The sequence below is a fragment of the Crocodylus porosus genome, unplaced genomic scaffold (assembly GCF_001723895.1).
Source record: "Crocodylus porosus isolate Cpor-Errol unplaced genomic scaffold, CroPor_comp1, whole genome shotgun sequence".
Taxonomy (NCBI): Eukaryota; Metazoa; Chordata; order Crocodylia; family Crocodylidae; genus Crocodylus; species Crocodylus porosus.
Window position 1 is genome coordinate 15,715,850 of NW_017728912.1, and position 14,974 is coordinate 15,730,823.

Below are 14,974 nucleotides of genomic sequence, written 5' to 3' on the forward strand. Positions count from 1 at the left end.
CATTTGATCAATGATGTGATAAAACAAAGAATAAGACACAAAGTTATCCCTCAGAAAGTGTGAAATAACTTTTTGGCTTGTTCTTATCATACCGTTAGATGAATGTGTGGCCTGGTACACTACTTGCTGTGAGCCCTACAGCTGACAAGTCTTTAAGCAGAGACACTGTTCCACAGGCTGCACCTGCTTCCACCCCTGTCAGTAAAGCCAATGCAGGGGGAGTCCAAGATCATGAACCTGGGCTTCCCCTGCACTGGCAATAAGTTGTGATTGGATCTGATTCTGGGTACCACAATCATACCTCCTGCCATGCACATGTGGAATGATAGGAGGTGTGATTGTGTGGATTGCGCATCAGATCCCATCACACCTTTACCTGCATGTCTAGAGGGACGCTTAGTTCCCCACCAAAGCCTGAGCCTTCTACCCCAAGGCATTTATAAAAATGACACTTTAGAAGCTTGTAGATTAAAAAAAAAAATGTAACCATTATCTGTAGGACTGGTCACCCTCTGTCTCAATCCAATACTTTCCATTTTCTGATGGAGTTGGAAAACAACAAGGGGTTGAAAGGAAATCATTTCCTTGAGAAGGCCCTGTGAATGCAGTTGCTACATATTTTCCCCTAGACTTCTGCCCATATTTTTGAGATATGCTTAATATTAAGATTATTTTAAAAGATTACAGTGATACCTACTTTTTCTGATTGCTGATGTAGGAAATTTTATTTAAATTCCAAGTGAGAGTTTAACTTTGTTACAGCTTCTTTTTTCAGATAAATAACATGTACAAATACTTGTACAGAATGATACAAGTTTCACTGAAGTTGGTAGAAAATTTCCAAATAACTTCCAGAAGCTTTTGATCAGACTCAATAGCGACGTTGTCTTTGAGGAAAAATGATTTCATGGTAAATATGTTCCTATGGTCACAGCATTCCTGGCTTTATGAATCAAGCCAAACTATGAACACTGGCCAGTTTAGTTACCGTGTATGTAATTTGTAGTAATATCTAAAGATATGAATACCCGACATTTTAAATACGTATGTATGATCTACACTGTATCTTCTTATGGTACTATATACATATGCTGTTCATGTACACAGGTGCTGCTTGAATGTGGGCAAGGAGCCTGGTCTCTTATTTAGAGCAGGGGAATAAGTGAAAACTCCTAAATTCTAACTTGAGTTCTTCTACTGAGTTACACTGTGTTCTCTACCTCCATATACCCATCTGTTATATTGGATATTAATGCTTACTAACATTACAACATTGCTTTGCACAAGTATATATATAAATCAGTCTAGTCCAGAAGTATGTATTATTTAGATTTCATAGATTTCATAGACATTAGGGCTGGAAGGGAGCTCGGGAGGTCACCAAGTCCAGCCCCCTGCCCCAAGGGCAGGAAGTCAGCTGGGTCACAGGATCCCAGGAAGATAAGCATCTGAATGCTTCTTAAAGGAGTCCGGAGTAGGTACTTGCACCACCTCCGGAGGAAGCCTATTCCAGGCCTTGGGTTCCGGACAGTAAATAAGTTCTTCCCTAAAATGGTTGTGGAGGAGTTTAGGACTGTTGGTCCTCCTAATGCCTTGGGGCACTTTGGTGAACAGGCGTTCCCCCAGGTCCTGATGCACACCCCTGGTATACTTTCAGGCTGCCACCAGGTTGCCCCTGAGCCTGCGCTTTTCCAGGCTGAAGAGTCCCATGGCTCTCAGCCTCTCTTCATACGGCCTATTCTCTTGTCCTCTGATCATGTGCGTGGCTCTTCTCTGGACTCTCTCAAACTTCTTGACATCCTTCTTGAATTGTGAAGCCCAGAACTGGATGCAGCACTCCAGCTTCGGCCTCACCAAGGCCAAGTACAGTGGGAGGATGACATCCTGAGATTTACCTGAGAAGCATCTATGGATGCCAGCCAGAGTTTGGTTTGCTTTACCAGTTGCGACATTGTATTGGTGGCTCATGTTCATCTTGTGGTCAATCATGACCCCCAAGTCTCTTCTGGGCTTGGTGCTAGTGAGCATAGCACTGCCAAGCCTATAAGCATGATGCAGGTGTTTTTCCCTAAGGTGGAGTATCTTACATTTGTCAGTATGGTAAGGTGAATTTAAATTAATAACACCCATTGCTTTCAAGGCAGGTACCTTTTGAGATTTGTGGATCTGGACATTGGTTCTTTTTAAAGATATTTTAAAGACTGATACTTTAAAAAAATAAACAACTCTCAAGATACTGACTTTGGTAAGTGCACTCAAACTTTGCATATAAGGAAAGGCTTTTCGTTTTCAAGCTGTTTAGCAACTGCTTGAAGAAAGAAATGACATATTTTGACACAGTGCAGCACTGGTGCCTCCCTCCTACCTCCACCTCTGCCTACTCAGGACCCAACAGGAAGTTAAGAGACTCTTGTGCAGCACCAGGCTCTGTTACATGTACATGTGAATGATTGATACAGCAGCTAGAATTACCAGTAGATATTTTTGTAGCCTCAGCTGCAGCATCTCTTTCTTGTCAAGTGTCTATTTTCTTCACAATATTTTCAGCCTCTAAGGAATTTATTCTGCCAACAGAATGTGCTGTGAGAGTTAGAAAGCAATAACTAAAGGAAATGAACTGTCCATATCAATCAAAATGTATTAACACAAATCTAACAGGATTTGCAGTTGTCTGTTCTAGACAGTATACTACTGTTGTATGGGGGAAAGGAAAACTTAAGTTCTTGTACCCTTTTTTCTTTTCTTTTTTTACTGTAAATCCCCTACATTTTATATGTCCATTCTGCATAGACAACGGGTACTATTTTTACTTTTGAGTTTCTTCGCATCATTATCTACCCAACTATACAGGTATTCTTCACCTGCCTAGGAGTTTGGCTTAGCTGACTCTTGAGGTCCCTTTAACCTTATAATTCTGTTTGATATGTGGATTTAAAACTGTCAGATATTCAGAAAAAAAACAGAAAAATGGGGTTTAATTTCCTTATTAAAATTACAGAAATTTACCAGCCAGAATGTTCTTATCCTAATATCTTATTTACATCAACATGTCACATTTAAGACATCAATTCAGAAAAGGAAAGTAAAATTTGATTAAATAATTTATTGGGGGGGGGGAATGCTATTTTGTACTTCTGTCTGATGGCTTAGATGTCCTTTATGGCCTCTAATGGATTAAAACATAGAAACTAATAACATCTCAAATATTTATCCAAGCATTATACACAAGGGCACTGAGACAGGTAAATAAATTATCCAAATCATATGCATAGTCAATCCCCCAAAACAAAAACAAAAGCAAAACAAAATAAAGATATGCTAACCTCTTCTGATATTCTTTCAGGTATCTGTAATTAGTGGTATAAAGGGAGAGAGATTTCTATGGAGTATGTGCAGTGTCTATGATAGTGTTTGTTTGTATATATTTCAATAGTTAATGAGCATCTGATGCCCTCAAATTTGTGAATGGTAGATATTTCCATCCAATTACCAGGTGGATAAGCACACATTGTTCCAAAAGCAGCTTGTTTTCACAGTTTTTAACTCCACATCTTAAAAAACACGTGGAAAGTCACAGAATCCAGGAATGGATGACAAAAATAATAAAAGTCTTCTAAGTCAAGTCATACAAGGAGAAATTGAGGGATATATGCATCTTCAGATTGCTAAAAAGATGCTTAAGAGAGGACATAATATCTGTCTTCAAATACCTGACGGCTGCCATAAAGAAGAAGGAAACATCTTTTCTCTCTTACTGCAGAGAGTAGGACATGGACAAATGGACAAATGGCTTGAAATTGCAGCAAAGTAGGTTTAGATTAGGAAAAATGTCTTCACAGAACAGTGAGGCAGTAGAATAGACTGGCTAGGGAAGCTTATAAGTCTCCATCATTGGAGTTGTTCAGAAAGAGGTTGGAAAGACATTGGTAATGGGTTGTTATGTCCATGCCCTACTATAGGTATTTCCCATGTTTTGGGGCTTAGCTGGCTGCCACGTAAGGCCAGGAGGGAATTTATTTTCCCTTCTTGAAGCTTCATTCTCATCAGAAACTTTGGGTGTTGGCTGCAGTCAAGGTTGGGGATTTTGACTGAGGTCTGTCAGTACTTCTGCTGGAGATTCCTGGCTAGAGGGACATCAACCTGGTGGTTGCTGGCTAGAGGGTCTTGCCCTGCTCAGGGTCAGGCTGTTGCCATATTTGGGGCCAGGAAGGAATTTTACCCCATGATCTGGTTGGTACAGACTGGGCAGGGGGGGTTGTCTTCCTCTGTAGTGGGAGGTGGCCCTTTTCCTGGAATCTCTTAAGTGTATTTTGACAACTTGGGCAGCAGTAGGAACATCTGCCAACAACACTGCTTTACCTGTGGCAAATTAGGGTGTTATGCCTTGTGGCTGTGTCTGTGTTGACTGTGTAGTTTTGCTAGGAGAGTAGATAATTAATTTATATGAGATGGTTTGGATAGGTATGACCAGGAGGTTGGACTAGATGACTTTTGTGCTCCTGTCTGGCCTTACTTCTCTACGATTCAACAAATTAGTCTGGACCGCTGTCTAGCCCCAGTGGTTGCTCTGCTGTTTCCCCAATTATGTTTACTCAGGACCCCAAACCTTGCTGGTTTTGGTTTCATTCTCAATAGTTTTCTTTTTTTAATGAAGCCAGGCTTTCAGGCTAACATGTTTTATTTCACATAGAAGATACAGAAGGCACAGAATAAATGACCTACCAAAGGTCATTCAGTAAATATGTGGCAGAGCCAGGAACTGAACCCAGACCTTATGGGCTTGTCCAGATGAGCATGCATGTGCAGTCTGCAGTACCTCAAAACTGTTTGAGGCACCACAAACTGCATGTAGTCCATGTGCACCCACTTGCCCTGCTAATTTTCAGCACGGTGCCAAAATTTGACAAGAGGTGGGGGAGGGTTTCCTGGTGTCAAAAAAAAATTTGAAAAAAAAAGCAGCTTGGTGTATGCAGCAGCAGTGTGTGCTGCCAAAAACAGTGCCTGGCCATCCAGAGCCACACTCTGTGAGGCCAGATTGGTACCGCTGCTGCCCCTGGTAGGCCCCCAGGCCCCCAGGTAAGGCTGCTGTGGCCAGAATAGGTGCTGGCCCCAGCCTCTCTTACCCCACCTGGGACAATCTGGCATGCATTGGAGCGTGTGTGCAAGGGAATGCCCTGAGGCTCAGAGCAGCAGCACAAATATGCACGTCTGGATGTGGCTTATGAGTCTATATCCAGGGCCTTGTTCACATGCCCCTCTTTCCTTCAAGTAATTGAAAGTGGCTGTGGCTTTTTATACCTGCTTTTATACCAGAATACATTCTGTTCACATCTGTACTTGCATACCAAAAATGGAAACTTATGCCTCACACTAGATAAAGTATAACAACTTCAATTAGTTAAACCAATATAAACTCTACCTTCCACAGAACTCACACAAATACTAATCTACTCCAAAATGGAAAGTTTTGATGAATTTAAAATAAATTAACTTAAAATTGAATTGAAATTCACTCTTGTTTAAGCATGCAATAGAATTCCCATGCTATCACCAGTAATTGAGTATTATACAAAAAAGTACACCTTTAAAAATCAAAAGTTATAAAGGGATAAAATATGATGCACACAATTCTTAACAGCTAAAATGTGGCAAATGCATTCACCAAATATCTGCTATATTATAAAAACATATTAAACTGACAAAATACATTTTAATCTCTTCCAGAAAATCTCACCCTACTTCAGTAATGTTAGAAATATATTCCAGCACTAGAAAGAGATAATAGCTTACGTTAATTTCCTAATTCTTCAAAGTGACATTTTAAAGTTGCACATCCAACCTGTCACCTTTCTCTTTAGCTAAATCAAAAAAGTTCAGTATAGTATGAACTGCTTCATCTAACATAATGATATTAAAATCGGAGCAAATAATTTCAGTGGGTGTATTTCAAACTTATTAAAACAGAGGGCTTGCCATACTAAATCAGAAATGTGGACTGAGCAAGTGCAACTTTGTGACTGTGCACATGCATTTCCTTTCTTGGTTTCACATTCTGGTTTTCTTTTTGCAAGATGTATTGAAGTTGGTGTGGCAGGTAAAAGTAGTAATCTAACAAAATTCCATGTCCCATTGTATCTGCACAAACATTTAAAGAGGATGGGATATAATATGCTCCATGAACTTTCAGAAGGACCAACATGTATTTACCTAAATGCCACCATAATATCTGTTGCCACCAAACAGGGAATCAGTCAGGCTTCAGAGCTTGATAACCATGACTTCTTGGATTGTGGAACAACATTTTAGATATTTAGATGCATTGATGCCTAAAAATTGTATTACCTTTTTTCTGTCCTTACTCTTTGAAAAACAAATACCTGGGCCTGTGAGTTTGTTGTTATGATATGATTCTTAAAATGCTTAGGATATATTGTCCAACTGGTAAGCACCCAAGAATCACTCTTTTTAAAGCTAGGAACTTCCCCAATGTATCTGTAATTTTGAATTACTATAAACAATGAAAAAGAAAACAAAATAAAAAGGGGGGGATGGGGAGAGAGAGAGAGAGAGAGAGAATAGTGGATAGGAGGACCAGGGCAAGATAAAAATTTGATTTCAGACTATCAGTATCTAGGATTTTTTAAATTCTCTCAAAAAATGGATGTATATATGCCTATATAATTTCCTTTCTAGTAGGAAAACCCATTGGTAAAAAAAGACCATCTAGAGAACGATTGTCAGACCTAACTGCAAAACTGCTATGATTGACCCAGTCATTTTGGAAGGTCAGACATCCCTTTTATCACTTGTGAGAACAGACAGTAATTCCAATCCATGAGGCAATGATTCCATGATTACTCTCAGAGCTCAATGTAAAACCCAAGATTTATTATAAAAAGAATAAAAGTTACCAAAACTCTTACTTTTCCTTTTCCTTCTTCATGTTTATGCCCACTTGATGTTCCTGATAGCAAATATGAAGTTTTATTTTTAAGAACAATTAATTTTATATTGAATTTCATATCCAGCAACAGGGAAGGGATGAATATTGAATTTTCATTCAGCAATATGTGCCTTGCTGTCCACCCACTTTGATTTTTTTATCTTGTCTATTTGTAAATCTGTTTTATAAACTGAGATACTAGTTTGAGTTGGTAAAAATCCTATTTTTTTTATATCTTCCCACACAGCCATTGAGAAAATCATATTCTGATTTTTTTCCCCAGTGTTCCTGAGGAGTACAAAAAGTTGACAACTCTTCGAATTGCCTTTTCTCCATCTCCCTAGCTCTAGTAATGAATCTTGTCTATTGTCCAACCCTCTGGACACTTGTGTGCCTTCTACTTACATTGCCATTTAAGCTAAGATAAAAATTGTCCCTTGAGGCCCAGGTAAAATAGTAAACCAGATTTAACCACTCCAAAATTGGAAACCTGCCCATATCCTAAAAAAGGGTGACAAAATTATTTGCAGCACATAAAGACCTTTAAATGGCTTTTCTTCCCTTCCCTAGTACCCACTAACAGTATCCACTAATTTTACACCAATCTGTTGTTCCCAGGGGGCCCAAGCAGAAAGTAAGCAGGGAATTCTTGGTACACAGAGAATACAGTATTGAGGGTAAAAACAACAATTCATGGGACCCAGCTCAGGTTTAGGTATTTTAGTTCATTCACTGCTTCCTGGAAGTACGAGCAACTGGAGGCCAGTAAATTGGGAGAGGGAAGGGTGACAGGTCCAGAGGATGCTGGTAAGCCTGGCGGGTGCAGTGAGTGATGACTCCGTAAGGAGGGCTGCCCAGTCTGTGGTAGAAGGGGTAAAACTAGCCCAATCAGCTTTGCCAGCAGCACAAACAGCGTAGCCCTGGGGCTGTGGAGAGTAGCTGGGCTTTCCCAGCCTTGATACTACACCATGAATGTCTGCAAGCATGCACTAGGTTTGGTGGAAACTAAATCAGGCGTACCGTTTTTAGGGTGACCTAAGCCCCGCTAACAGTTACTCAACTAGGCATTTAGATCACCCTTACCTTGTTCAAGGTGATCTAAATATAATAGTTAGATATACTCTGAACCCTGTAGTAATTTGGTTTAATGGGGAGATACAAAATGTAATTGTTAACCAATAGAGTTTCCTATTTTGACTGGTCATTGTAGGGAAAGTCAATAAAACATATTATTTTTGGATAAAAATTCCTACATGAAATCAGTTACGTTTTTCCTCTTCAAAAATATTGCCATTCTGAGTTCCCATACAAGAGCAAAGACCTCTAAAGGAGTGCCTGACTGAGGGAAGGAGGCCCAGCTGTGCCCGGCTCCCTGGCACTGTGCTGGATCATGGGAGGCACGGGGGACACTGAGAGGTGTGCCAGAGCCCACTGAGAAACCCCCATTCCCTGCATGACCTGAGCATGGCTGAGCCGCACCTTCCACCCACCCCTTTCTTGTCAGCAGTCAGTGACAGACATCTACAGCCTGTACAACTCCCTGCCTGGGTGCTTTTGATCTTTGATTCGCTGATCTAACCAATTACGTTTGATACCACATCAATCCAGACCTATCTTAGACTGAGATCCACCATTTTTAAACCAGTCTACATGCTCTAACCTTCTGTTCTGTTATGGGTACAGACAAGTTTCTGACCACCTAAACAGGAAAAGGTGTAATGTCTGTACCTGCTCACATTGTGTGCAAGAAGTTAGACTGCTTTGAGTCGCCAGAACTCTGTCATTAGTTGGTTATTGTATTATGCATCTTGTTCTGTTTATATTGGTTGTGGTATGATCCTGAACTAATTTAGTACTGAACTTAGTACTGAATTTAGCACAGAGAAAGCAGTCATATATAATGAACTTACCTGTTCTTGAACCTGACATTTACTTCCCATGTGGCATTAGGCAACCTGAGCTATTGGTGCCTCAATTCCCATTGTTATCCTGTTTGTGCTTTATTTATTTTACCATAAGGTCTTTCAGGATGCAGTCTCCCTGTAAATATTTGTGTACATAACTGTCAGCATACGGGGCCGGATTTAGTTGGTGTTTCTAGGTGCTTGCTACCATATAAATAAGAACATTTTGTAGTAGAAATATCACAGAACATTCAGACATTTTATTAATGCATTTGTTTAGAGAAGGCCAGAATTTTTCAGCAACCTTAGTTCATACATTATTTTCCTATACTTAAATTTGGCCCTAAATTCATTGATACCTTTGCTCATAATATAGACTTTGATATAAATTGACCCTTGCTTCATATAGATCTAGCAGAAAGATGATGGCAATTATGCACCAGAAATAAACTTTGCTATCAGTCAAAGTATGAAAGTCTCCTGCACCCCTCCTCCCCCCTCCCTGGCCCTCCCAGAACAGCCAGAGACCTCAGAGCTACATCTTTATTATGAGATAGTAGATAATGTAACGGGTTATGCAGTGTGAAGTGTGAACAAATGTTCCCCATAGGTTTTATTTAATTTGATCAAAGGATCAAAGGCCCGTCTATGCTAAGTTAAGTGCCTAGCAGAATGTGCTACTGCTGGAATTAAAAAAGCAATCAACAGTTATTAGATAATATGGACAAGAGAAAGGGCAACCATTATGATCCAGAGTTTTAGCAGTTTTCCTCCAAGTATCAATAATATTTGAATGGAAAATGGCCTATCTATTCTGAGAGCTGGCAAGTCTTCTTTTAGCAGAAGAAATATGTGAGCCCATGGTGTGGTACAGAAGACTGTGACTGTACTGAGCTTCCCAGACACAGAGTCTAGATACTGAGTAATGAAGGTCTCATTATGTAAATACATTTGACACCCAACATGGGGGCAGAGGAAGGGAATCTCTCTTGCAACCATCTAGGACATTGAATGATCATAGAATGCAGCATGATACTGGGATTGAAATGAACTAAGAAAAATCCTCTGTGGAAGAGTGGATGAATTGAAAGACCTACCCCATGTGAAATTCTCTGAGTATGTAGAGAAATTAAAAAGGTTTGAACAGCAGGTCACTTTATATCTGCAAGCAATAGGGGAGGAAAAGTCAATAAATAGTCTTATTTCTGAAAATGGCTGGTTCTAAAGTACACGTGGTATTTAACATTTTTCAGCTAGTTCAGAAAAAAGAGCCTAACTGAGCCCATTTTAAGAGACCAGATTGAACAAATGGAGAACATATTGCAAAGCTGGACACCAAAATCTGCTTTTGATGAAAATTATGAAAAAGGGAGAGAAACATTCTTTATATATATTTATTTATTTATTTATTAAATATATATACCTGCCTTCCTACCAAAGGCTAAGGACAGCTTACAGTAAGAGAATAGAACAACTTAAAAGGGCAACTAGAATATCAAAATCAAACTAGAGACCCACAAAACAACATCTTGCCCTAGTTTTGTTTGGTCAACATTTACTCAGATAGAAAGGTATTCAATGTTGCTAGTAATAAGTTGCCAGTTGTACCTGATGTTCAGGTTCAGAATCTGATTGCCCTTGAGGGAGGATGTTCAAAAACTGAAGAGCAATGGCCAAGAATGACTTACCATGTGTTTTCACCAAGTGGAGTTGACTTACTGATGGTACTTGCTAGAAGTCGCTTTTGGCTGACCTTAGGGATCAAGAGCAGGTTTAGAGAGAGATAATATATGGATATTAATCTTTATAACAAATATGCTCCTAACCAGCAAAATCTTTCTTGAATTTTCAAAACAGAAACAAACATAAATTATCACACCTAACACTCATTTATTGATTGAATATTGACTGAAAAGTTACTAGGCAAACAGCATCACTTACCAGCCTTTCCAGAACTACTTTACAAAACAACAGCTATATATTGTGAAGACACAACATACATAATAAACAGGCAGTCAAATCTGTTCATTTTAATGGTAGCTCAATCTAATGATTATTTATCCTCCTGTAGTTATTACACTGTAATACCAAAGAGTTGCTTTCCTTCTCATCTCTCTCCTCTTTTAGTGTGTCTTCTATATAAAAGCATACATGGCTGACTAAGTGTGATGGCTTCCTAAAGAAACCATTTTGCAGAAAAAAGGGATAAAAAAATTGCATAACACTGCTCTCCAGTACTCCAATATGCTATTTCTCTTGCTGTGTTTCAGGAGCATGGTATTCCAACTGATATGGGCTATGCGGTGGCTCCGCACCATTCTGGGGTCTACCCAGTACATGTTCAGCTCTATGAGGCCTGGAAGAAGGTCTGGAGTATCAAGGTCACCAGCACAGAAGAGTATCCCCATCTGAAACCTGCACGACACAGACGGGGCTTCATCCATAATGGCATCATGGTACACTGCATTTCATTATATCTTAGAAATATTTCTTAAAACCACAAAAAAGATTGCATCCCCAGTCTGACTTATGAAAGGATGTGGAAACCACCAAAGAAAAAAATGAATGGGAGGAGTGATTTTCTTCTCCAGTATGCAAGTTTTTGGTCTACATTTTGTTTTCTAATATTCCCACAGTAGAAGGACCTTTGCAGTTTGCACATTAGAGGGACTAGAAGCATGACCAATGATATTGAAGGATATGTAACCAGGTGATAGGAAACAAAGGCATTTGCACCATTCCCTCAGCTGCAAAAAGACCAAAATAACCTGTAAGAATCACTTGGCAAATCTTAACAGCCAGATGGAACAATATGCTATAGATTAAAGTAAATAACCCAGAAGAATTCAATTGACAAGGAGAATTACGACAGGTAGAAGGTAATTACACAGGTTGGAATTTTCCCAATACACAGAATAGAAATCAGGATTGGCCAACTGTGCCCTGGGCCATTAAAGAAATAACTCCTACTGAATTCAACAAAAGATATGGACTTGCATTCAAAGACAGAACTTTATCTAATATATTCAGGAAAATAAAATGTAATTGATAACACAGTAACGAGTTACAATGTAGATTTCAATTAATTGCAAGTAGGATCATAATTCTTCAAGCATTTAAACATGCTTAGATGCTTTGTTGAATGTGATCTTTGATTGATTTCTTTTGATTTGACTGAATACAAAGGGATAATCTAAATGGTAAACTAGCTAAAAATGTAGTTAATATTGGGAAAGGCTTGTACAAGTACTGAATAATGCCAATAAGTCTTAATAGTTTTGATTAAATAGTTGTGATTAAATAGTTAACAGAATAACTGAGGTGGATGCTTTGGTTCTTTGGGGATTTTTTTTCCATCTACCAGTTTTTTGAATCCTGACACACAAGCTGATGATTTATGATGGTATGTAGAGCTGACCTCAGGATATACTCATGCAACAGTCCTGCCAGCCCCTGTATATATTTCAGTTGTGGAAGGGAATGTGATTTTCAGGGCAGAGAAAAGAAAGAACTATTTCTTCTGCCTGCAACCTGAAATACAGATTTTGTGCAATATCTCACTAGCAAGAAGATTAATAGCTTGAGATAGTGAAGATGGCCAAGAAGCACTACTTATCTTTTAATAAACTAACCTTGCTAAAGGAGGAGAAGCTTTTTCCTTCCTGTTACAAAACCCTGAAAACAAACCCCTGAATTATTATTATGTGAAATGAATAGAATAGTCTCAATGAAGGATTTAGAACACAGCAATGCAGCCACTTTTTAACAGGCAGCTGGAGTTATCAATGAGCAATATCGTGCTCATCTATGATGAGAACAAAATAATCCATATGGGAGCAAAATCAGCAAGGTTTCTGCCATCTCCTGCTTTTTGAATGAGATTTACAGAAGTAGGCTCATGTCACTGGCATATTTATTTTGTTCTCAGGTACTCCCTAGGCAAACCTGTGGCCTTTTCACGCACACAATTTTCTACAAGGAATATCCTGGAGGTCCTCTAGAACTGGACAAAAGTATCCAAGGAGGGGAACTCTTCCTCACCATCCTCCTGAATCCTGTATGTAACCTACTTTACTAATCTAGTACCATACTGAACCATTATAGAGGGGAAGGTAAGAACATAAGAAGTGACATGTGGGGGCAAATTAATCATCAGCTATCTCTAGTCTAATGTCCTGTCTTCAACAATGGCAAGTAGTAGATGGTTTCAAGGAAGAGTAGATGAATAGGGCATGTCTAATGAAATCTATCCCATGCTATACCCTCCCTGACATCAACCAACATTGTTTTAGGGATATTGGAGAAAACTGAATTTTTAATTCATATCTCATTTAACACGGTAATCACCTTGCATCTCTGACCTTCTCTACTGGCCAGTTACTTTACATGTCCCTTTACCATCTCCTCCCCATTTTACTCATTGTAGTGGACAATCACTATGTAACACATGATGACATGCCTATTGATGGATGTCATTTTCCCCATGAGAGGAACCATAATGACTGAAAAGAATAGGGGAAAAACAACTTTTTATGTGGCTTATTCTGTGTGTAACATTATGTGATCCCGTGTGTGTTTTTAGATATGAATATAGTTTTATTTATTGTATTGCTGGTATTTTAGTAATTTGTTGTATTGTTGTGACATTTTATATCTGTCAGACAAAAAAGAGTTACAAGATGCAACCTTCCATAAGAGAAAGGTTTATTTAAATTTCCTTTAGTCTATGGGCTTGTTTTTACTGAGTTCCAATACTTGAAAGTACAATACAGGAAACCCTTGCTATTCACAGTTTCGGCATTCACTGTTTTAAATATTCATGAATGCTGAACCCATATTTTAAATACGCTTTATACACTTATAGGAGCTCCTCGTGAGCTCCGTGCTTGCTGCCACTGGGCTTCCACCACCACCACTGGGCTCCCACCATTGCTGCTGAAGCCGTGTCCTCCCCACCAGCCATTGGGGGCACTGCGTTCATGAACACAGACCTGCAGTGCCTTATTCGTGGATTTCGCCATTCACAGGGGATACAAGAACATATCGTTGGCAAGGGGATAGCATTTGAAAATATTATTGGATAGCATTTGAAAAAAACAGTTTTATATCTATACTGTTACCATTTGAGTTTACTTCTTACTTTTATGATCTTCTATCATTACCTCATCAAAAGCTGATATTTTACTTAACTGCATCACGCATGTGAAATTCTGACGTACTCTCACAAACCTAAGTTAAGTACGTATATGTTCCATATAATCCTTATTCAGACAGGAAGAAATATAATTTAATCATGTGTGAGCTGAAGTAAGACATGTCATAAAACCCTACCATCATTTAAGTCAGGCCAGCATTGCACACTATAAGATATGCAGCAACCAACAACAGTAAAAGCAAAAGCAAGTCTTATCATAGAACAAATTGGTGTGAGCACAGAACAAAACCCACAAAACATGTATTCATATATGTGTTTTCCTGTAAATATAGCATTTTGATGCCTTGCTGTATAGTCAATGGTTTAATAAGTAAACAAACAGATGTTTTTTCCTTTTCCACAGTAAGGAGAAATTTAACGATCCAGTAGTTCTTGTTCTGAAATATTTCATAGCTTCACGCTCTAAAATCTAAACTATTTAAAAAGGCCCAGGCACTTGGGATACTTGTCTATTTTACTGGCCAGTTGCAGATTCAGCTGAATGAAAAAATATGCATTTGAATGTGAGGTGTACCTAGAACCGACAGTAGTGCAGACTAAAATAGTAATGATACACTTCCCTATGTGCAGTCTGGGACACTTTCACACATAGTCTGGTTAATGAGCTTTTCTTGTACTTGTTTATCACTTTATACAGTTTCTGAAATCTAATATAGTGCACATTGGTGTTTGCTTTTCAGATAGATTACAGAGAAGACAGCTATCTGGCATAGAAAAACATTTAAAATTGTAATAATAGGAATATACCATCTTTGTAGAAATGATACACAATTGGATATGTAATGTAACTTAGAGCTATAGCCATTCTTAGGGACCAAAATCTTAATAATGACACATGCATCATCCCTAGTGTGCATTATTGAAAGTTTGGATTATGTATGACAGTACATATGAAATTTCAGACTTTGTGGA

The 14,974-nt window shown here is 38.8% G+C and overlaps 1 protein-coding gene across 2 annotated transcripts in view; it reads left to right on the forward strand.

Annotated features, from left to right (window-relative positions):
* The window catches only part of NDST4 (N-deacetylase and N-sulfotransferase 4), a 170,610-nt gene that overhangs the window by 75,134 nt on the left and 80,502 nt on the right, over window positions 1–14,974 (forward strand). For both annotated transcript variants that reach the window (XM_019534053.1, XM_019534052.1), the window contains exons 6-7: window positions 11,118–11,303; window positions 12,776–12,904. In XM_019534053.1, the coding sequence (XP_019389598.1) occupies window positions 11,118–11,303; window positions 12,776–12,904 (315 nt within the window). The remainder of the gene's footprint in view (window positions 1–11,117; window positions 11,304–12,775; window positions 12,905–14,974) is intronic.